Source organism: Grus americana, chromosome 2 (assembly GCF_028858705.1).
Source record: "Grus americana isolate bGruAme1 chromosome 2, bGruAme1.mat, whole genome shotgun sequence".
NCBI classification, from domain to species: Eukaryota; Metazoa; Chordata; class Aves; order Gruiformes; family Gruidae; genus Grus; species Grus americana.
This window is the reverse complement of record NC_072853.1, coordinates 26,355,138-26,379,251: the sequence shown is the minus strand read 5'-3', so window position 1 is coordinate 26,379,251 and position 24,114 is coordinate 26,355,138. Positions and strand designations below refer to the sequence as shown.

General features: G+C 39.9%; 2 protein-coding genes across 3 annotated transcripts in view; both read right to left on the bottom strand.

Moving 5' to 3' along the window:
• Window positions 1-24,096, bottom strand: part of RAD54B (RAD54 homolog B) — a 63,746-nt gene extending 39,650 nt beyond the window's left edge. Inside the window, exons 1-3 of one of the 2 annotated variants that reach the window (XM_054817510.1) lie at window positions 23,982-24,096; window positions 20,858-21,005; window positions 20,002-20,176 (exon numbers count right to left, since the gene is read on the bottom strand). In XM_054817510.1, the coding sequence (XP_054673485.1) occupies window positions 20,002-20,176; window positions 20,858-20,995 (313 nt within the window). In that variant the 5' untranslated portion in view covers window positions 20,996-21,005; window positions 23,982-24,096. Of the gene's footprint in view, window positions 1-20,001; window positions 20,177-20,857; window positions 21,006-23,372; window positions 23,458-23,981 lie in introns of those variants that run through there. The other variant, XM_054817509.1, reaches the window with a different exon arrangement.
• FSBP (fibrinogen silencer binding protein) lies at window positions 344-7,311 on the bottom strand. Its single transcript, XM_054817512.1, has 2 exons — window positions 6,106-7,311; window positions 344-1,854 (listed from the first exon to the last, which is right to left on the bottom strand). Exons 1-2 carry the CDS (start codon window positions 6,474-6,476, stop codon window positions 1,329-1,331), a joined length of 897 nt encoding a protein of 298 aa, XP_054673487.1. The 5' UTR covers window positions 6,477-7,311; the 3' UTR covers window positions 344-1,328.
• Window positions 24,097-24,114: the final 18 nt, after the last annotated feature.

Sequence of the window (24,114 nt, the reverse complement as noted above, 5' to 3'; positions counted from 1 at the left end):
AAGAAATATTCTCCTTCCTATTGCTTTTGTTCTTTCTGTTGTTGAGGCCCTCTGAGATGGGAGGCACAGGAGGAATTAAATCTCCTTTGTTCTCTTTTTCCTTGATCTGTGCTTCATTTCCTTTTCTTGTGCTAAAGGAAGGAGAAAGTGTTGTTACAGAGAATAAGGAGCCAGAGGTCTAAGGCAGTTGTGGATCCATTCATAACAGGCAGGAGACTAAGAATTATGAAGAAATGAATCATCTGGGACTTATGCTTTCCAGGTATTTTTCTTCCAGTTACGAATGTTGATCGTAACTGCAGAGGAAACGGCTGCTACTAGGACAGACAGAAGAATCAACTTCTTTTTCATTTGGGGCTTTTTATTTGAAACTAATCAAAAGACCAGAACAACAGCATTTATAAAAGGTACCCAGAATAACAAAGAATCTTCTGTAGATTTCAAGTCACATGTTACTTACATACAGAAACTATTTCATTTCAGTAGCTTATAGTCATAGTGATATCGATCAAAGGCACCTGCAACTGTCTTGGTTGCACATGCACTGTAGTAATTATGCATGCAAATGAAGAAATTAGACATTTTTGTGGTTGATCACCAGTATAATTACTATAACTGAATATACGATCATGGTAACTGTACACACAAATTACACATGCATGCAGTTTTAAAAACCAAGCGTTGCATTCATTGTCTCTACGTTGATAACGTCCTATGGAAACACTCCTCCACTGGAAACAATAAGAAGTATTAACTTTTAAAAAGATGTACATTTATTCAACTGTCTACTGAACATTAAAAAAATATAACAATCCAGTAATTTTGTTTTCCAAGCTGATATATCAGCAAAATCTCACCACTGTCACTAAGATTTACCAACTTGAAAAGAGTAAGACATTTAAACATAGCCTCTTATTCCTCTTTTTTTATATGTATTTATTCACCTGTAACTTCATTAAGATATTAAAGAATAGGTGATTATTTGAAAAAATAATGCATATGATCAATTTTTTTTAAAAGATCTGAGCTAAATTTCCATTAGCTCATCACAACCCTCATAGAGATATGTGGAAACATTTTAAAAGTTTGGATTTTTATCACCCTAAACACTTAAATATACAGGATTTGATTATACTTCAGAGGAGTTGGTGCATTCAAACCCATACAAGGTATTTTTCTAAGGTACATAGACAACAACACGGAAAATACGCTTTCGTCTCTCAAGCCCAGATTTTGATCCATCCATCTTAACATAAGGAACAATTTTGCCAGGGCAAAAGCATGTATTATTAAGTATTTCAAAGAATACAACAGAAATAATAAAATATTTAGATATTGCTGTATTCTGGCAGATCACGACGTAGTCTTATTGCCTTCAGCTTCTCTACTTTGATTTTTGTTCGCAACAGTTCTTCTTCCAGTTGCTGCTTTCTTTTCAAACCATCCCTTTTTTCTTGGACATAAAGACCAATTTTTCTTTGGTTTTCTAATATTATTTGATGTTCTTCTTTCAGCATTTGTAACATCTGTGGGTCATAACCACACATTGGTCTAAAGCGTTCTCCGACCTCAAGCCTAAAAAACTCATCTCTTCTGGGTACAGGAGAGGGAGACATCATCACTCTCATATCAACTGAAGATACCGATGTTGAAGGAGACCTTTCCATAATATGCACCAGCTGGTGTTCCTCCTCTTGTTCTAAGTTCTCATTTTGCTGAGAGTCTATAATCAAAGAAGGAGGAGGTTTGACATCCTCTTCCGATTGCAAGTCCATCATGACTGTCGCAGGATGGTGATCCAACATTGCCTGTGGTGAACTTGTACCAGCAATTGTTTCTTTATCGATACTAGCACTAGAACACATAAAATCATATTTAAATAATCCATTAAAAACTATTTTTAAAAGGCGTAGCTGTAAGTAACCAAAGCTTCATTTGAAATACTACTCTGCTATGTATGCCTGGGACTCTTACTTCATTACATGACACCACCTGTACCCCTCCTTCTTTCCACCACACATACACAGCCCTGTTTTATTCAGATTCTGTTGCTACAAAGGCAGTATAGCTGACGGAGAACTGCCCTGGTAGGCCATTCTTCTGATGTTGGAGAAGCCAGAAGGGCTATTAGTGACAAACGAGAATAAAAACAAAGCACCAGCAAGTGATGCAAGTGACAGAGAGGAGTTTATATAATATATAATGTGATTTTAAAAGGGCATTAATTTAGATTGAGTGGACTATGGCAGAAACATTTCCATCTCTCAAACTTACTCATCTCCTCCTGTTCTGATGTGTTCCCTCTTTCTGATTCATGCACCAAAATATCTGCAGTTTTTTTATGTAAAACAATCACTGAATAAAATTACACAGAGAGCCTTGTAGGAAGAAATCAGAGCCCAAATGATGACCGTGCCAGTAGATTAGGGAATCAAGCTAATCCTTGCTCCTTCTCTTTGAATCAGTGATCTCAATATTTTTCTGAAGCATCAAGAGGAGACACAGAAACACTTCCATTAAGAACAGCCTATAGTTCTATGCATTTCTTTTCGAAAGTACAACGCCTACTTGACTCATCTGTCTTTGTGTAAACCCCTGAGTCAGCAGCATCTCAAATCATGATTTGACAATACATTGGCTTTGATGGTAATAATGGCTCAAGCTGTTCCTGCCTACTTCTCTACCATCAGTTGTGTTTGAAACCCTAAACTTCTGCACATCACTCCTTTATTCAGGTAATGCTTTTTTAAGCCAGATCGGCTTCTTGATCTATTTTACAGTACATACTTTCAGCATGACTGGGAAGGCTGTGTAATGTGGGAACACGAATATATTAACTTGGTACTGATACTGGCATCATCATGGCCATGACTGTCTAAAACAGAGGCTATAACTGGCGGTTGCAGATACGAAACATTCCCCAACCCTAGAAGAGCTGAGCTGCTGCTAGCAGCTAAAGGCAGTGAGTGGATCCGTGATTAATATAACGTTCATGGATGCCCCCTAACCCTGGAGGACCTGAGTTGCTGTCTATTAAATTGAGGGGTGGGAAGTGTTTGTTTACATTTTTTTAACTCCTTGTGAGCCCTGCAATCCACAAATTGAGAAACACTATCTGATTATTATAACACTGTCCTGGTTAACATTAGATCTGGGTTCAAATTCCCACAAGCAAAGGAAAAACTCATTTTGTGCATCCTACTTTCGTGTAACTGCACTAACTCCTTACTCAAAAGATTGCATGATCATCTCTTCTGCATTTCCCATAGTCTTCAAAACTCTTAGCTAAAAAGAAATAAGCAGTCACAGCTGCAATTTCCAAAGGACCCTGATGTAGCCTGCCATCTATTAACATGAAAGTGCAATTTCTAGAATGAAAGCACGAAAGCTTCTCGATACTCAATTGTAATAATGTTCAACAGGGCTAGAGCAATATATTTTCCAAAAATTAATTCTGTCAACCACCTAAACTATTTTAACTAAAAATTTTTAAACAAAAAAAGTCCATCTGAAGTAGGTATGGAAAACAGACCTTTCATTTATTCCCCAAAGAAAATGTCAGGATAATCTTAATTCTATCGACTGTTACCTGAGCTGCCCATAGAGTATCAATTATACCCCCTTACTCCCTCCTCCTCATACTACAAAGCTTCACCTTTTCCTGTATACCTCTTTCTCACATTTCTTTTACTCCTCTCATTGAGCATCGGAAGTATTATCCTGCACACAAATTTTCACTTGTTTTCCCCAGTGCTGACTGTAATGCTGGGTTTCCCCCCTTTTCACAACCACAGCTTCTAATACAGCTTCCTTCCTCCTTATTTGCTGGCTCCCGGCCAGCTTCTACCCTGAGAAAAGTGGAAACAACCAGCAGGAGAAGCAGGTCATTCTGACAAAAGGAAAGAGAGAGAGAGAGCAGAAAGAGAAAGTGAGAGAGGTTAAAGAGAAAAAAGATAGGTAAGATTTAGTCTAACACAAACTAGAGCCTCCAAACAGTGAAAAATCCATCTCTTAAAGTGTAATCCACACAGAATTAGAAAATTACCTAATCTTCAGGTAACTCTGATGAGGCTTTTTTTTTTTCCTTAGAGTCAGCCTCTTAAGAGGAAAACAATTAAGACAGCAAAGAGAGAAAGAAGGAATTGAGAAACAAAGGAGCCGTCTGTATGGTGGTTACTAATGTTGTTTCTGACAACTTGACTGAAAGAAAGACAAACAACAGTTACCACAATTGGGGGATGGTGTTTATAACCCTGCAGGCACCCATGATTCACCAGGTTTTGTTTAATCACAGCGAGCTAGAAATTGCTTAAAGGTGCGATTAAGAATTTGGATTCATTATAAGTTGTGTTTCCCTCCTACAAAACCTAAGCCATATCCTGGTGAGTTAAAACCCAATCCAGGGTTTTGAAAATTAGGGTAAAATACAACTCAGGGTTAAAATTAGAACTATAAAATAATGATTTATTTGGGCAGGGACAAAATAATTTAAATTATATTCTTTTCCTTCAATACACAGTGCATTGGCTGTTCCTAGGAACAACCATTTTGGGGAAGCAGCAATCAAGTCAGTGTTCCCAGAGCCATTAGGGACTGCAAAAAACGTTTAAATTATAGGAGACAAACTATGGAGATCATTAGCTCTTAATCATTCACGAAAAGCGTCAGTGCTTTTTATAAGCCGATCTACAAACCAAAGTTCTCACACTATTTTTTTTTCCTCCTTAACAAAAGTTGGTAGTCAAGACACTGCAACCTTTATTAGTGCAATTAAAAGCCTTGTTTTGTTCCAGAGAATTCTTTGGAACGGTTCCTCCAGGGGCATTCACCAGGAGCAGCAGTGTAGCCCAGTTGCTTCAGACTTCTTTACGCAAAGGACCCACAACAGCATATTTTTAGAGCATCTGGCATGTTGGGATTTAGACAATTGTCACCATTCAGTTCAACCAGTGGCACCACGAATCCAATTCAGCATGTGTGCGCATGCCAGCTTTTCTTAGAGTGTTACGCTGCTGCACTGACTATCAGTATATCTGATTAAAATATGGGAAGTTCACTTCCCATTAATCTGCTTGGGGAAATAAGAAAAATCAGAGCTTTCTCAAGGTTGCTGGGAGTTATTTGACTTTTTTCCCCCCCCTTCTCCCTAGCTTAGTTTTTGTATCTGGAGGAACCAAAACCTGACCCAGACATTTTTTGATCCCTCAAGGACCAATACGGAACCAGCAGAATGTTGTAAGTCAGATATGAGGGGCATTAGCCAGCTGTGGGAGAAAGCCTGCATGCTGCCTGCCTGTATTATGTCTGGTTCAAATCTAGACGGTGTGTCTCACTTTACTGAGCAGTAAAAAAAAAAAAAAAAAATCCTACAAAAAAAAAGAAAACTTCTAGTGCTGTACCTCTTGGCTTCTCTCTGTATTTAAACTACTTAACGTACAATACAGAACTGCTTGGAGTTTAGATGGCAATTAGCTTTGCTCCAGTTTCAGGGAGCCACCATCAATGCAAGAAAAGTATAATTTTTAAAAAAAAACCATTTGCACTCACAAAGGCACTGTGGTGTGGGGAGTCAATTTTTTTAAAGGATTGGGATCAGTTAAAACATAGCATGCAAACATCAGAGTAAATGAGAGAAAAAAGGTGTACGAGCAAGGTTTCTTAGCTCTGTGAAGTATCTTTATTAAAAATCTTCTATAAACTGGTAATAGTTCCATATATTGCAAAATGACTGCAGTATTACCTTAAATGGAGGAGAATAGCCATCACTTTGCCAGTGTTTGAATAATCTGCCTATTAAAAGGTAGGGGAGGAGTAGAGGTTGGAGCTACTATTTCTCTTTGATTCTCTCTTAACCCTCACTTTCCAGAGTATGACAAAGACTCCGAAACAGGCTTTGAAAGACAGCTGAAAAAACGAATGCAGTGCTAAGTCACCATAAAGCTTCCCATAAAACAAAAGCAATATTATTTTGTCATTGTTCCCCAGTTGGGGATTTTCTCTGATAAACATTTCCTTTAGGAGCCTGACCACAAGCAAAGCGTTACCGAGTAGATAGGAGGCGCCATAATTTTCATTCAGTAACAAAATAAAAAAGAATTGTCTCACCTTTGAACACCGCTCCTGTCTCTTAAACACACATTGGAAATCTGTGGAATCATCTCCACAACTTTCTTGGTTGGCTCGGAAATGCTGCTTTTACAATCGGAGTGAGTCTCCTTTTGCTGCAATAGCTCCTGTTTGGCATATTCTTTGAGCCTCTTGTACAGCGTGCGCAGGCCCTGTGCAGTACGAGGAGGGCGATCTACTCCGATGGCATTGTAGTTATCAGCTATGATATCCCAGCATTTGTTTTTTTCCACTATTACAGAATGCTTATTGGTATGTTCCTCGAGAATTTTAACGTACGGCTTCACGAGTTTTAGCAAATCAAGCTTTTCAGATAAGGTAAAATTAGAAGATCTGGCCTTCCCAACCATTGTTATCTTTGAATTAAGGAAGCCGTTTCTGAAGCCACCATGCAGTCCCTAGCTCTGCTCAGCTCTTTTTCACAAACAGAAAAAGATCAGGCTTAACTAGGCTAGTCTCATTTAGGCCCACGCCTACAAGGGAGGGTTTATTAAAATTCCTTCAGCTTAAGCTGACGCAGGTTCAGGAAATCTGCTTAAGCCAAGCCTGACCTACATAAGGCTTCAGACTGAAGAAGACGAGAAGAAACAAGCAAAACACACTTTTGTATGAAGAGACCAGACATACGCAGGATTTAAAAACATAAAGGTTTAAAGATTAGCACGTTACCCAGCTAAAAATTACCCAATTTAGCTTGACTAACAAGCTCTGACACATCTCCCTAGCTCTCTCACACGTATCTCAAACTGAAACCGCGCTCGACATGATTTTACGTTTAACGAGTCCCCCCCCCAAAAAAAGCAACAATTGCTTTGTGAAACGCACTGAGCGTTACAGGGAGCGAGAGGCGAGGGCGGCGTGTGTAGAGAGCTCCCTGACAGAGCCCCCGGCCGCCGCCGCGCTCCCCTGCGCCATTTGCATAATGCTGGTCCTGCTGTCAATCAGGGGCGGCATATCCTCCAGCCGGTTAGGTTACACTCAGGCGCGGGCTTGGCAGTAAAGCTGAGCTTCTCCTGCACTTGGCAGCCCGCTCCAGCTACCTACACGGGGGCTTCTTAAAGAGGCCGCTTCCCCCGGCGGCCGAGGCGAGCAGGAACGGCGACAAAACGCCAGCGAGCGAGCCCCCAAACGCCGCCGCCCCCCGCCAGCGCTGAATCGGCTTTTTATTCTAAGTCGGGCCCGCAGCCGTGCCCCGCAGCAACGCGCCGGCCTCGGAGCGCCGCTGTCATCGCCCCGCCGTCCGCCGGGACGGGGAGAGGGCACGCTGTAACACGGGGGCCGCGCGGAGTAACGGCGACGGTCCCGCGTGACGGATTTACCGAGTGCGTTACAGCGTGTGGATACTGGGGTTTTCATAATATCCACCAGGAAACAACGTACTTTTATTATAATAGTGCCAGGCATTCTTTGGGGATAAAAACCTGATTTTTATTAACAAGATGTGCACGCGTTTCTAACGCTCGCTCGAAAACCTATCACCTTAAGCCAAGTCTTCGCATAAAAATGCACGCAAGGCTTTAAAATTTCTGCGGTCTAAACTAAATCAACAAATTGGAGAACGAGAAAAACCTGCAGATGTAAGGAAAGGTGGTCTCAAATAGAAAAAGCAAAAAATAAGTTAAAACAATGACATGCGCTACTGAAAGAGCGGGGAGGGGGGGAAACAAACACCGTTTGAGGTAGTGGCAACAGCTTCTCAAGCTTAACATGTTCAGCCTTGAAAACAAGGGAGCCTGGAAGGGGGGTGATGGAAAGAGAAATCTAATTATAGTTTGAAATATCTTAAGGCTATAAAGATCTAGGTATAAACTTGTTTGCTCTAAGGGGAAAAAACCCCAAAGCAGACACAAGCCATATTCAAAACAAGAAATTCAAGCTAAACAAAGGGAGACTTTTAACTGCTAAAAATCAATTAGCATTTAGAATAACAAGCATGTTAATTTCTGAGACTTGGCTTGTCCATACCACCTAACAAAATTGCAACCAGTCCACTTTGCTGCAATATCTTTCAAGCCAAGATTAAATAAAGCATTTTATAGTCTGAAGCCCATTACACTAGAATTTGAGAAACAAAATACACATGTGGTTAGAAGCACTGTATGAAAACCATCACTTTTAAACACCTAATCTTTCCCTATTTCCCCACACTTTGCACTTCACTAATATTAAGGGTAGAAAGCTGGTGGTTATCCTTTTTTTTTTTTTTTTTAAATTGATGCACTTGGTTGTTCTTCAGTAACTGTCAAAAATAAAAAAGGCATATGCTTCAGGTAGTTTAGGCTGCTGGCACTATCAGAATCGAGTCACAGGTGAGCCCACGCTGTACCCTCTGATGTTCAAGCAGTTGTGTGGCGCCCAGTCTGTTACCTTTTAGTGACAAAGTCAGTCGGTGTGAGGTGTGACTGAAGGCAGACACAGAGCACAGATGAACAGAGTCAGGCAGAGGAACCCCAATAAGCCAAATGAAAGAAACTGAGCCCTCCATCCGGCTGCTCCCAGGGCTGTAGAAACACAAGTGGACCAAGGTGAGACCCAGACGGACAAGTCCACTGGAGAGGCTCTCTAGATCACCTTGCAGAATGAAGGAGGGGGTTACTGCCCACTGGGTAAGGGACTCATTATGAGATACCAGAAAGAGTATTTTGGTATTGCACAAGGCATGGGACAGGGTATTGAGAGGAAGAACCAAAGGCTAGAAAAGAGAGGGATGAAAGTGGGGACAGAACAAGCATAGGAAAACCGTGAGGAGAAAAAGGGATAAAAGGGGCCAGGTGCACGTGAACAGGTTGTCCAGCCAGGCCCTGCACCTGATCACTGCAGTTTGTCCTGTCCTCTTGCTAAACTACATTTTCCTGGGTGAATGGAATCCCTACCCTGCGTGCATGACTCTGCACGGAAGCATACATGCCAGCAACTGGAGTTACACCACAGGTCGCAGGGGCCCTCGTGCCTGGGGTGCCAGCAAGTGGAGAGGCCAGAGCCCATGCGTGCTGCCTGGGTACCGGTGTCAGCGTGCGATCACTGGCAAACACCACGCCAGACTAGCCAGCAAGTTGGATAAGAGGCTTGGGAGGTAAGAACTGGAGCAACCATGAGCCTGGGCCAGACACTGGAGCGACCAGCTCTGAGATTTGGCTACTAGAAGGACCAGAACATCTGGGGACTGGCCATTGGTAAGGTCATAAACCCAGACCAGCTGCCAGAGAGACCCAGCGCAGGTTTGTGAGGCAACTTGGAGATGAGGGGATTCAGGGACCAGCTACTGAGCAGAGTAAGAGTCTAAGAGCACTTGCTGGAGGATCCATATTGTATACATACGTATTTTCCACAAACAGGCTTTCATCCCAGTCAGTCAGTGAAGGGAAAGGATGAGGCCATTGATACTGCTTGTGTTTGCGTGAGTGCTGTGTTTTCTGTATGGCTGGCCATATATATACATCTAGTGTGTGCACATGCGCTGGCTGGCCGTATATATACGTACAGTGTGTGCACATGCATGTGTCCCCCTTGGAATACATCCTCGGCCTCGCTGCGGGCTGGACCTGGTCATGAGGACTAGCAGCAGTCTCCTCTATACTGGGCTACCAGATGCAGCAACTCCTAATATAGACCTATCTAAACATGTATTACTTTAGCACCTTACTGCTTAATGTTGCTAGAGAGACCAAGTTTCCACACTAATGCAATTACAGCAAAATACCGCTACAAAGATTTCTTTTGAGCAAGTGCCTGAAGGAATCAGTCTGAATTACATATTGTTCTGCAGGAGTGTAAAGTAACCCTTGTAAAAATGAAACTGGCTGCCAACCAAGTTTTTTTCCTTCCCCTCCCCCCCCCCCTTTTTAAATAGCTCTGCTCATCAGCCAAAGGTCATATCAGTACTTGGATGAGAAATTACAGAAGGTGAGAAGCCTGGATATTAATGTTACATATAGACTTCTTTGAACTAAAACAATAGGTGTAGTTCCAAGACAATTACAAAAAAAAAAAAAGAAACGTTGCCGCAGTCCACCCTTCATCCTACACCTTCCACTAACGCTAGCACTTACGCAACACAGTGCACAGCCAGTTCAGGGAGATGATCCAGCTACAGACTAATCGATTTTTTTTCTTTTGGCAGGCATAGAGTTTAATAATTGGTTTAAGTCAACATAAATGTGGGATGTTGCCAAACCAGGAATTTCTGCCTCCCCTCAACCCTACCATGTTCCTGCCCCTTCACTGCGCTCATATGAGCACTCAGAAATAATCTGAGCAAGTCAGATCAGGGACCTGATTTGTCTGCAAATTAATAATTTTTTCTGAGTTGAATTAGTTTTGACCACCAGCAGTTCCCTGATCCAGTATGCCACAGGACAAATAACTTGCACAAAAGAAAATACACTGAAGAAGCTTTTTCAGTCTGGGTCATTTTAGGAATACAGTTTGCAATGCACCTTACAAAAACTTCTATTAGCATAACTGAGGGGACAACAAACCACAGGTAGCAGGGAGGAAATTCTGGTCACTGCTGAAGAAAATAACTCATACATGCACCCATCACATCACACTGCCTTCTGTACCTCCTGTTTTAATCCTATGTGCAAGGTACAGCTTATTTTTCCTTCGTATTTTCAAGGTGGAATTCACTAACCTACTCAGAATTCTGAAAAGACAAAAGTCTTGAATTCAGCATTATTTTTTTTTTTAATTTGCTTGATTCTTTAAGAAAACCCAGATTCTTCCCAATTTAAATGTTAACATGTAACAACCTAGTTTTCAAGTGGATGAAATCTTCATATTTGGAAGTTCATGAAAAAATGGGAGCTGTGAGAGTAGATCAGAGTATTTTTCCAGGGAAAGGAAAATCAGCATAATTATTCAAAAACTGAGCAACAGTGCCTTGCTAAGCTTGCAGTACTTCAACAGTTGGGAAATAAGACTCAAGACTACAGGTAAGCTCAGGTTTTTGCTGTGGAAAAGTCCAGAATAAATACCAAGAAAAAATGATACAAATAGCGCATCCTGGAAAGCTATCAAGAAATGAATGAATCACAGCTATTATACAGTCTGGGATTAAAGTAGTCAAGTTACTGTGAATTGCTGAAAAAGCTCAATGGGCCCAAATTTTACAAGAGACAGATTTGGATCCTGGCCAACAACTGCATCAAGTGGCCCATGTAAATTTAGGCACATTATGAGACAGAACACCCTGTAAAGGAGAATGTCTTAAATCGGGGGAGCGTCTTCGATGGAAGGAGAGGAAGGATCCTTTATCACACAGAACTGAGGAAGAATCGCTCCATGACAGACTTAAAAAAAAAAAGAATAAAATTAATCACTGTAAGGTACATGATTCAAAGACAAAAACATTTGAGATAATTAAGGATGCCCTAAGAGAAAACATATCTTGAAAGACGTAGTTCGGATCAGACAGCAAACTTGAATGTTGGAAGGGAATGGAACTGGCTGAAGCAATTCAGGCTGGCACCTTCTAATGCAAAAAATACCAAGTCAACAGATAAAGGATTGCTGAACTCTGTGAGGGTGCTCTGCCCATAAAGTAGTAGCCCCAGAATAAGTCTGAAGGACATTTGTTCTTATTTAATAAAGTGCAAGCAAACTAGCTCTGCAGAGACCTGGGTTTAGCATTTGCAATCACGGAGGAGCCTGAAAATCATAAGAACAAGAGGACGATTGCAAGATTTGAATCAAAGCTGAAGTGAAACCCTGATACCCCTGTGCTTATGAGAAACTGTGAGAAGATTCAGCAGCTAGGATGGGCTATGATACACCTCACTGAATATACTGGGGTATACTGGCAGTGGAAATATTTTGGCAAGTATTGAGGCAGTTGCTCACTCTTGCAAATGAATTTGGCAGCTGCATAAGATGACTTGAGAGTGTCTATAGGTAGTAAGGGCTTTAAAAGTTCCATTAGGTCATCATATAGTCCTCTTTACTGACACAACAGCAAGACACTGCCAAGTCATTCGATCTGGCTGTCTTAAGAGCCTCCCGCAGCAAAGGGTGGGCGAGAAAGTTTTCAACTGCAAAGGTCTCTCACAGGGACAGTTGTTTCATGGGTGATTTCCAAAATTAAGGGTTGGAGGCATTATTCATTATGGAGAGAGTCAAGGATAACAAAGTTTTGTGAGCCAAAAGTTGCAAGAGAACTTCACCTGGAAGTTACAGTGCTTACATACATTCTGTCCAGAATTTTTGAAATACTTTTAAAAGATCATTTAAATTGTGTTTAAAATAGCTTTCTCATGTCACTTGATTTTGTTCTTATCTTCATCAACACTTTCACATCAATTTTGCACTTTCTTGTTCCTATCCCTGCTGTACCTGAACCTCTCAGACCACTCCCTTCTCCTGCACAATTATTTCTAAACATTTCTAAACCTCTGTCCTGCATTGGGGAGGAGGGAACAAGGAGAAGTTTTAACTCTTTTTTTTTCCTGCATCTATTTCTGTCATCACCATCTAGACTGTATTGACTCTTAACAGCTAACAGTTCGTGCCACTGCTGCAAGAACAAGAGTGCATGTATTCTCATGACAAGCACAGAAAACACAGATGTTAACAATGTAGTTATTACCTTTACACCACTCTCTTGAAACTAGCCTGAATTACACATGGCCTACTCCAGAGCTCTTATCAGCTAAAATTCCAAGCATAAAAGCTAACTACACTTCCGTCCCCTCTGCTGATGTAAGGCATTCTCTCAACATTTAGCCCACTGAAATGGAAAATACTCAAATTAGACAATTAAAATGCTCCCTATGCCAAATTTTAAAGAATTTATCTTCATCTGAGTCTGACATTCCAGGACCCACACACATTCAGATCTGTAACCATCCTTCCAACTAAGTTTGGCTTTATGCTGCAGGACTCTAAATTATAATACTAAGTGACTATACAGCACCACAAATTAGCTCTTCACTTGGTAAGTCACGTCCTTAAAAAAAGAAAAGCTAATAGCATTATTCTTTATAAATTCAAGTGTATCCAGTTCCTAATACATTGTTGTATCTTCTCTGACCCTCTCTTCCAACAAGCTTTTTGATGACTGATCAGAAGCTGAGAAATACAGAAAGATTAACAGTATGATTTTCTCAGGATATTGTGCTTCAATTCTTAAATTCCCATTAGCCTCTAGAAAAAGAAATGGTGTAAGAGAAGCCAAGTTTCTGCAATTCTCCCATCTTCTGGAGATTATGCTTTTAAATACTAACCTCAAAATACTTCCCCCATGCACTATTCCCTGCGTCCTGACATAGGAGCAGCTTTCTCCATTCATCTAATTTTGCTCAGTAGTGAGATAACCATCTTACCACTATCTTGTTGATTTTAGGAAAGTCCTATTGTAACAAAGCTTCTGTTTCAGGGGAAAACTTAAGGCTCAAAGCCAGAAGCTGGGACTGAACTCTAGTTATGCTGGCATGGCAACAAAGGGGATCCAAACAATAAGCATAGCCACAGAAAGGTTTGGCGACTATCTTTGAAGGGATCCAGGCCAAGTCTGTAATAATGCTCATGGTAGCTCAAAAAACCATTCCAGTTTCCTTCAATAAAGCATTTCTGGTCCCTCCACCTGATAGCTACATTGTCTCCACCTTCCCTTAAATCCACCTTCATACCTACTGGAGACAGGAGGGCTGGGGAGGAAAAAAAAAATAACCCCCATACCCCAAACTAGGACTTTCCAAAGGCTGGGAGAGTGGAAAAGAAAAAGTCAAGAAATTCAGAATAGCCATGTATTTCTCTTTTGCCCATCTTCACTCCTTACATGCATGCACAGCCTGATAATAAATTTTGATAATCAAGAAAATAAGAAGAAACTATGTGTACAACTTCCCTCAGAATGAATGAGGAAACTGAAAGAATTATTACTGCTAAACCTGAATCTTTGAAAATAGTCTCTATACAGAGTATTTCTTAAGTTCCTCATTTTTAAAGTTACAGTATTAGATAATTTCATTTTCTATATATTGCAGACTATATGTGTTTGCATGCAACTCTTGGAAGCTAAATTATAATAAATATATTGGGATGGTAAATTCATTTCCCAACACATCCCCTGCCACCCCTTGGAAACAGGAGTTTCCTTTATATCTGCAGTTTAAACATTAATTCTCTTTCCTGTGCAGAGACAGAGATCTAAGTCTTTTGTTTACAATTTTTAATTTTCAATAACTTAACAAGTTAACTAAAATGCATAAAAGATTATTATTTTTACATGCAGCACAGCTGCCTTCAATGGGGAATATATCACTATTCAAAAGTAAAGAGCCTAGCAATTTACATTTTTTTTATTGTAAAGAAGCAACAACAGTTCCATTTAATAGGCAAGTTACTACTGCAAAACTTTTACTTCAAGCCCTCCAACTTTTTGGAAAACATTGAATATCTAATCTAACTCTGTTTTTCTTTATTTTCTGACCATGTAATACCCTTCTGATTTCTGGTTTCCTTCCCCTCTCCTTCTTTATCTCCATTAGTTCAAATACACATATCAGAGCACATTTAACTAGGACAAATGAAACGTATATTTCACTGTCAATTCACTGCCCTTTTCTCAAATGTGTGAATATCTTGGTTATATCATCTATCATTACATAAAGCCTAGTTATTCACATGACAGCAAGATACGATCATATCAAATTATAAATTATGTTGTACTAACTGGGGAAATAGCTCACTAGAATTACACCAGTCTGGATTTGTTTTACAGCAGCCTATTACGCTGCATTGCAGATGGCTACCCTGTCCAGGAAAGCAGCTTTGCAGAGACTGAACATTACATGATATGCTGCATTTGGTGGTGAAGCTGGTCTAAGTTCCTCCTTCCTATCTCACTCTTGGTTCCTAATTCTACTACCACAGCATATCTTACCACTCAGCTCGTGGGCAGCCCAAATTCAAGATGAGGAACACTGGTTAGAGATGTGAACTTCTTTAACAGGCTAGCATATCCCTAAACATACTATACTCTTTTTGGTTGCTTTTCAGGGCCCAATGAACTGCAGCTATACATAGAGCTCCACCACTAAAATAGACAGATGGTAAAAATACTCCTGACTGGAATATCTTTTCCAGTTCAGTCTGTGAAGTGCAATAATAGAAATCAATGCAATTACAGAAATTACAATTAATACTTCTACTTTTGCAGATATCCAAATAATTCTAGCTATAATATGCTTCATTATGAGATGTCAGGCCTGAATGTTTTTAGCTGTGTTATGTAGAAACCAAAAGTAGAGTTAGACTGAAATCAGACAATATGACAAATTCTGAAAATAACATTTTTTAATCCTCTGATTAAAAGTGATAGGCAATTGATTGCTGCTGTCATAACTGAATGAAAAGTGAATTTTCTCTTATATTCAAATTAATTGTTTAAGAGGGTTTTTACTCATGTCAAGTGACAGGAGGTATCAGACTAACCTGTAACAATGTTCTAGAAAGCTAAAGGAGCCAACAAACATTCCTATTATGAAACTAAAACTGACTTAAATGAGCAAAGAGTCTAAACCTTATAGACCAATGTACTCAAAACATTAACATTCCAGATAAAATAGAGAAAATCTGTTCAAAACTATACGCAGTTACTATCATAGGCATGAAAAACATTCAAAAACATCTGTCAAGAGACAGAGGGTGAACACATTAACCCTGTTATGAAATACAGTTACAATCTGCCTCCACTGTTAGCTCAAAGATAATTTTTGAGTATGACTTCTGACAAAGTTCCTCTTGGAAGATGCATTAACAGATGTTAGCAATGGATGAAAGACAAAGTACTCCTGAACCAAAAACCAAACAAGAGGTGAGTTGTAACAGAATGAGACTGTATATGCAGCTTTTCTGTTCACCTACATCAGGTTCAAACAACAAAATCTCAGTCCAACTAGAATTTTGTGTCTAAGCATGCAGGTGAAAGAGCTATTAATTTCCACACACCATATAGTAAGCCAGAGGAAAAAACAGAGCAACATTTTCCTAGATTAAAAATACCAACAGAACGCAAGCTGTAAACTCAGATAATAAGCATAAATTAAATTATATATCTTTTATATAAATAAATATATATTTAAAACATTAAGGTGAAGAAGGCAATGTAGGCAAAAACCTCAATTCTGGTCAATCCCACTTGCTAGCAACACTGAGGGGTTATTAAGTATAGTTCAGAGCCTGTCCATTGTTTCTTCAAATTATTTATATTTTTTTGTTATTGCTTAGAGGTCCTTAGAACATAATGAGGACAAGTAGAAACCAAGCACTTTTAAGAGCTGCAATAATATCCTTCCAAACACATTTATGACTTTGTTTCCAATTACTGTTAAATAGTTTAGAAATGTTAAAGTAACTTTCATTTTTAAAGAGTATGCAGACTTATCTGATAGAATTCTCTGGAGGCATGTGAGAAAAAGCATTAATGACAATGTCAAATAAATTACCTCCCCTCTATACATCCCTTGTCAGTGTCAACAAGTACTATATTCTGAATACAAAACAAAGGTTCATCTTAAAAACAAGTAAACACTGATTCATAAAGCAGGAGTAAAGTTCATTTTCCTACAAAGATATGTATTTATGGAAAAACATCATTTTCTGGTATTCACAACTCAATCACGAGTAGTAAACTGCCTGTTGAACAGCATGTTCAATATTTTACAGTTCAAACTTTAAAATTTACAGTTCAAACTTTAAATTACAACACATAGGTAGGTTTCACTCAACAACAGTTGCTACAATCTTATTAAAACATCTTTAGAAATATATCATCTCCTAGAATTTCAGAGTCCCTTACACTTTACTTTTATTAGTGACATTTTAGGAATAAATTTATTTTGGAAAGAAGCCTAGAAAAGCAAGTATTTTTTAAGTCAGACATGCTATAATTTTTAGATTGACGCTATCTAATCAAATCCTTACTTGTCTACTCCAGGAAATGGACACCATGTGTCAGATAACAAGTTTTTTTGAAAGAATGCCCAGCATTTTCAGGGCTGGGTTTCAGAAAGATTAGCTCTATGAACAGTGCAGTTGTCCAATGGTCCACAGGTGTTTCACAAGAATTTCAATGGAAACTGGGGTATTTATTTACACATTCCACTGCTGCACTGGAAACCCAAACACAGCAGCTTGATATAAAGCTAGCAAACAGTTTATCATCTGCATTAAATGATATGGATACAGTAAACCAAAATAATGCATACACACAGACTTTTTCAATCTTTAAATTATTTTAATGCCCCTGTAACAGAGAAGTCTTCTTTAACTGCAGAGACTGACAGTCAGATATAATTCCATTACAATATTAATAACAATAAAAAAATCCCAACTGACTCTGGATTTCACAAGTGGTTTCCATTACTTCTGAATTTCATACCAAAAACAGCTTTGACAAAACAATTTCATTTCACACTACAAAGGAGGTTATGGTTTACACAATCTACGTAATTGCTACATTAGCTGTAATGAATAGCAGACAAAAGTGACGTAAAGGGCAGAAGCTGTCTTGGAAAATCTAAGTTATTAAGAAATTACTTAAGATTTAACGGCGCCTCAATGCAGGATTGTTTTCACAGTACAGTGCTGGCATCATCAGTGAACCTGGTGACCACAACTAACATTGACACTAGATATCCTTATTTTAGACCACATTTCATCATAGCTTTACAAAGACTTGCAGGGTTAACCCCATTTGTACAGACACAGAAAGGCTTGGGCACAAAATGGCTTGTTCAGTCAGTCAGAAAGGTAGCAGCACAACATCAACAGAAACATCTCACCCAGTCTCACTCCACAACTTTTTCATTATTTTTCTAAAGTCATCAGAGAATCCATACCAACTGCACCCAGAATTCATGATACTGAAAAAGCATTTAGTATCTTTTCCACTTGACAACATTTTTGTTGGGAAGACTGCTGATTTCTCAGATTATTTTGGAAATAAATCCACTAGTTATCTTTCAAGTGCCCTGCCAGACAGAACCAGCAGACACAAATTTTTGCAGATGTACCTATAGTGAAGCAGGACCACTCAAACAACTTGTCCCATACACATTGAAAACTTTATGCAAGTATGAGCTTCATCAGAACTGGAAGTTACAACACGCAGCAGATAAACACAAAAGCTGTAAGACCAGAAGGACTTAAGGCGTACAAGGATGCTGAATTTTCCCACATTAGCTCTGTCAAACAGTGCATATACTCTGGGTCAAATAACATGATAATGGCAGCATCCTCTCAGGGCTGTCGCAGTGGACCGATCAACGCCATTTTCTGGAGGCGAAACCCAGCAAGAAGAGTCAATGGGAAGGGATCTCCAGAGCACCTTACAGAATGAAGGGGGTTGCTACCTACTGGGGCCTGGAACTCATAATATGCTAGAGAGGACATCTGGAGATTGCACAAGGCTTATAATAAAATTTTTTAAGGAAAAAAAAAAAGACAAGCAAAAGGGGCAGATGAAGGTGGTTCAGGGAAGAACAAGCACAGGAAAATAAAAGGAAAAAAGCAGACACCTTTAAATAGGTGACTGGTCAGTATGCTTGTCCAGCAATGCACTGCACCCTATTGCCACGGTCCACCCCGTCTTCTTATTAGACTACATTTCTAAATATTTTCCTGAGTGAAGGGCCTCTATTTTGCATGCGTGTGTATGGAAGTGTACATGCCAGCCACTGGAGCTGGACCGGGTACCTGACGTGCCAGCAAGCAGGGCAGCCAGAGCCCATGAGGAAGGGACCTATAGTGTGTTTTTACCTGTGGGAGCACAGGTCTGAGTACCAGCAACTGGAGTGGGAGCTGTGGGCCTTTGTGGTTCATATGCCCATGTGCCTACAGCTGGGGTGTCCAACGTTGAAGTCAAAGAGCCAGCTACTGAAAAGATTGAGTGTGTAAGATCAGTTACGGGAGGGACCTATATTCTGTGTGTCTGTATATAGATATATGTATATTCATTCGTTTCCACAAATAGGCTTTCACCCTGATCGGCCAGAGAGGAGAACAGGATGCATCCATCGGTGCTGCTTGTGTTTGCCCGAGCGCTGTGTTCTCTGCCTGCAATGGCCTATGCGTTGTACACACACATGCCTATTGGGAGTACGTGCTCAGCCTCGCTACTGGCTGGACCCTGGGACACGGAGCTATGGCAGCTCTGCTTCTATCGGGCTTCAGATTTAGCAGCTCTTACCACAAACAAAATTAAATATAAATTTGGTAAAGCCCTCTGAATTATAATTCCAATCATTATAGAATCAAGGTGATAAGTGGTTGTGAAATTCTCTTTTAAAACTCCACTCATTACACAAAGTATTATCAATTAAATGAACCCTAAAACATAAAGATCATGATCAATGTAATTAATTATGAGGAAACAACAGTGAATTAACTGCAAGACAGATGTTGAAATGCCTGAGCTGGCTCCAAGAGGAGTGATTTTCATCCAGCAATGTTAGTAACCCAGTTCAAGTGCAATGCTTTTAAGATGCACTTGGCTCCTGAGGTCACACACCTGCTTTTGCACAACACAGAACGTCCCTGCGCTATGTCTGTGGTCAGGGCACATGAAGAGTGGGAGATGAAGACACTCAACCCCACAGTCATCCAGGTCCATCAAAGTGCATTTGCTACAGTTCACATGCTTCAGTATCTTTGCAGTGCTTACTACCTAGCTTTTCAGAGTAATATTCATTACCAGGTGTAATAAACGAATTAATGTTTGTTTCTTTCACTCTCTACCCAGTAGAACACCAAATAATGCCACCATTGCATGACCCTTATATTAGTATTTCCTAAAAGTTTAGTAATTACGGTATCATTCATCAGCTTTAAAATTCTCTCATGATACGTGGCAGTAAATAGGAAAGAGCATCTTACCAGCTTTGGGCATACTTAGTGTTTTCATTTCCACCTTGTTACACTTATTAACGCTGAAACATGCTTTTGTAGTCTTTACTTTTCCAGTTGACTCCACAGACTGTGTAAAATTTGCATTTTTATTCTGGCCAGATATTTTAGAAAGCAATGAAGCACTTCCTTCTTTCTCATCTATCTGCAAAAGAGAAACAAGTTCACAATAGCATTTCCTTCATGCAGTTGAAGAGAAATAGAGAAAAGAGCAGTGAGAGGGGATGTTAATAGATGCTAATCCTCATTATCAAACTATCTACATAAATTTAACATCCCTACACAAATATATGCATCCCAGTGTTCACAACAAAAAGCATATGCACACAATACCATACACCACTTGCGCAAGTAGTTTATGAATTGAATTTAATAGAAGTCTTCTGTAGGTAAAATCAATAAAAATAGTGATGCTTTTTTTGGTTGATATTAAAGGTTTCAGAGAAAGTTCCTTGCAGCAACTTGTACTGGCATTTCATTCCTAAGTATCTTGGGTTTTTAACTGCTTTTGCCAAGGCATTCCAAACATTCGAATCCAAGCAAGCCCACACCAAGATACAATCCATGCCTCAACTACACTGAGAATTGTATTTGGGCTCAATACTGATTACTTTCATTTATTTGAAAAACGTTTTTCTGCATCCACTTCACGAGAGCAAAACCTACCTGAGAAGAAAGATAAAATGTAGCAAGAGCAAGGGTATCAAAATTTATTCTGAACAGATTGATTATTCAAGCAGCGATCGTTTGTGGTGAGCTCAGATGCTATCTTTTAATAACAACACAGTACAAACAAATATACTTTTTAGCACATTGTAGAGTTTACCTCCTTTAATTTCATTTCTTGGTCCATCTCCTTAGTTTCGTTCTTGAGACAAACTGTGGTACTTTTTCCTGGTGGTATAAACCTTGGCTTCTTGGCTACATTTCCTAGCACTTGACTTGGAGCTGCTGATCGCCTCATTTTCACTGCTCTGGAGGGTGGAGAGGAAGGAAGGAAGGAAGGAAGCAGATCAAGACAACTGTAGTCAGAATAGGCTTTAAATATAAAAATATATCCATAGGTAACAATGTAAACACTATTTTAAAACAAAATATAGCATAAAAGATTTTCAAATAACAATCCTAATTCACAAGCATAATACAACTTAAGAAAAAGCAGTATCATTGCAATGCATTTTTTAAGTACTAAGATAGATCCACTACAGCAAATTCTGCAGTTGAACACTTCTTTTTTCATTTGAAAAGCCAATGATGCAGTTCTCAATAACCAGAAACATTCTGGAGATGCACAATGTAGGGCTGCTTAACAAACTTACACCAGTTTATAAAAAGAAAGACAATTTGGAACAGAACTAACTATTCTAAATACCTAAAACATAATTTTGAAAAGCCCATTATTAGTGCACAATGAACAACAAACGTTGAAAGTATGTTTCATAGCTGGGAGTAGTATTTTGCATTAAACAATTATATTGGTCATTCAGATTCACTACATTAAGATTAGAATTCAGCAGAAAATTATCTCAAAATTACAGTGGAGATTATCACTCCATGTTATCCATGTTACAGTGGAGATTACCACTTCCATTTGAACAGTGGAAGGAACGTAGTATAGGTTTTTCCTCAAAATATAAGACTGTTACTCCCCTAAACAACCTCAGGACAAAACCAAACATACACCAATGTTAATATGACAAAGCATACTTGCAACCACTAGAATAACAAGTTATATCTTAACATTTCAAAGTAGTAGAAACAAAACAAGAAAAGAAAATTCCAATAGAATAACCCAGCAGCTGGTATGATGAAGACAAGCACGCTACAGCAATTTATGGAACATACTTTGATTTAATTCTCCATTCATACATTGACTGTTTATTTTAATTGATCTCCCCAACTACTAGGTAAAAATAAATCATAATATGGATTGCAGACACAAACTTCTCCACCTCTCTACCATCTTGAAATCATGTTTGCATCCTGTTGAAACAGCCAGTGTGTTTCTGCACTTTTTTGACGCTACTCTGCACTCCAGTGGCTTACTAGGGTACAACAACCTTTCTTTCCAAGATTTGCACAGTAGTAACAGAGTACTGTCAAAATACTTTGCAACCATGCAGACACTAACGTGAGTACTGCTGTCTCCTTCATATCTGAACAATTAGCATATGCATGACGCTGTTACTAGACGTAAACCTTAATGGCAAAATGGCCTGAATTGTTATCACTTCCATGGTGGCTGTTATTAAGAATAAAAGGAAAGAGGTTTCTTAACTGTGTCAAGAGCAGTTCGCGTCAGTTAGGCCTCCTCAACAACAGTGTTAGCATATGAGCTTTAGTTAACCCTATGCAATAGAGGTGTAGCTTGATGATTATAACAGGAGTACCTGCAGCATAAACAACTGGTAGTCACGGAGAAAGCTGCAAAGGTATCAAGAACGTTCCAGAGGCACAGACTGCAAGTGTCAGCCCTGACCACAGCCAGCTTCAGGTGCCATGTGAATTGGAACAAGTTCTCTACCCAATCCTAGAATGCACAGTGACACTTGGGAAGACAACCCAGGACACCCCACAACTCTACACAAGAACTATGCATAGCATAGCTGAACTGCTACACTACCTCACTGCCCACTTCACTTCTAGAGCTTGTCACATGTCCCGTGGAACAGGGGAGTTGTGCAATTCATAAATTGCGTGTATCTGTGATTAAAGTGTTTTGGTTTCCAAATCCATTTGGACTTTGCACTATCATATGGTCTGAAACCACAAAAACATAGTCATTAAGAGATTTGCAAATTATTAAGAAATTTAAAAATATGACCCTTGATAACTCAGTAACTTCAGTCCTGTTAAATTTAAGAACATGTAAGATTACCAGCATTACCTACTTGCAACTACAAAAACCGTTAGGGGTTTGTGTTTCTTACAATATAATATTGCTTCCAGCAATACGCATCCCTCTCTGTCTTCAAAATATAAGCTTTTATAAAAAATAATAAAAATATAAAATACAAAAATAATAAATAAAAGGTTTCTATTTTGTATCTTTACAGTACTTTGCAGAAAAAAGGCCACTATGGATGTGCAACAGCTGATTGATGCTAGATCTTTTAGGTGGGATCACAGTAGATGTAGCCAGGAAAAGGAATAGCTCCACATTACAACTAAATCAGTTGACAAGCAAATATGCCCTTTCGTCCGAGACAGCCACCAAGACGTTGAATCACCCCGTAGTTGCAATACGCTTTGGTATGGCTGCAGGGAAACAGCAGGAGGTAATGAGAAAAGCACTGCTCCTGCCTTTTATTAGCAGCCTAGCTTGACCAAATTAAGCGTACCATGAAACCACATCCTAAAATGTCTCCTGAATGCACCTGGTTTTGCAAGCATTGAATTCTTCTCCTTAAAGGTATCTCAACAGCTGCATTAAAGCAAAACACATATACAAAGAGTATTTCAAAATTTTACACATGCAACTAACTCAACACGGTATGCACAGAGTCCTGTTGAAAGCAGTTGCATTAGCCATTTTAGCACAAATTTAACGGGCTATTCTCCTGAATGTTTGAAGGGACGTTCCCGGCATAGATGGCCAGGCTAAATGTTTCTTGTCGGCCACTACAAACACGGCGCTCGGGATTAACTTCTACTCAATTAATCTGGAGGCAGCGAGTGCACCGCCTTGAATAGCAGCACTAGTGAAAAATCACCTCAAATGAGGAATAACTGTAAGGATTTGGAGTAGGTCCAAAATACAATACTATTCAAACTGCTATCAGCCCGGCCCACCCCGCCCCAGCCGCCCGGTAACGGCCGCGGGGAGGGAATCTCCCTGCGAGCAAGTACAGGGGCTAGGAGCGCCAGCGGCTCCGCCACCCCCGCGAGAAGAGGCCAGCGGCCCATCTGCCCGGTGACCCGCAGCCAGCGCCACCCGCCCCCGGCCGTACCTCAGCCCCCGGCCCCGCCGCCACCGGCCCCGCCGCGGACTCAGCACTCAATTGTCCCGCCGCCGGCTCCCATCAGCCCGCTGGCCACGCCGCGCATGCGCCCTGCACAAGGTCCCCCCGCCAGTGCAGCGCT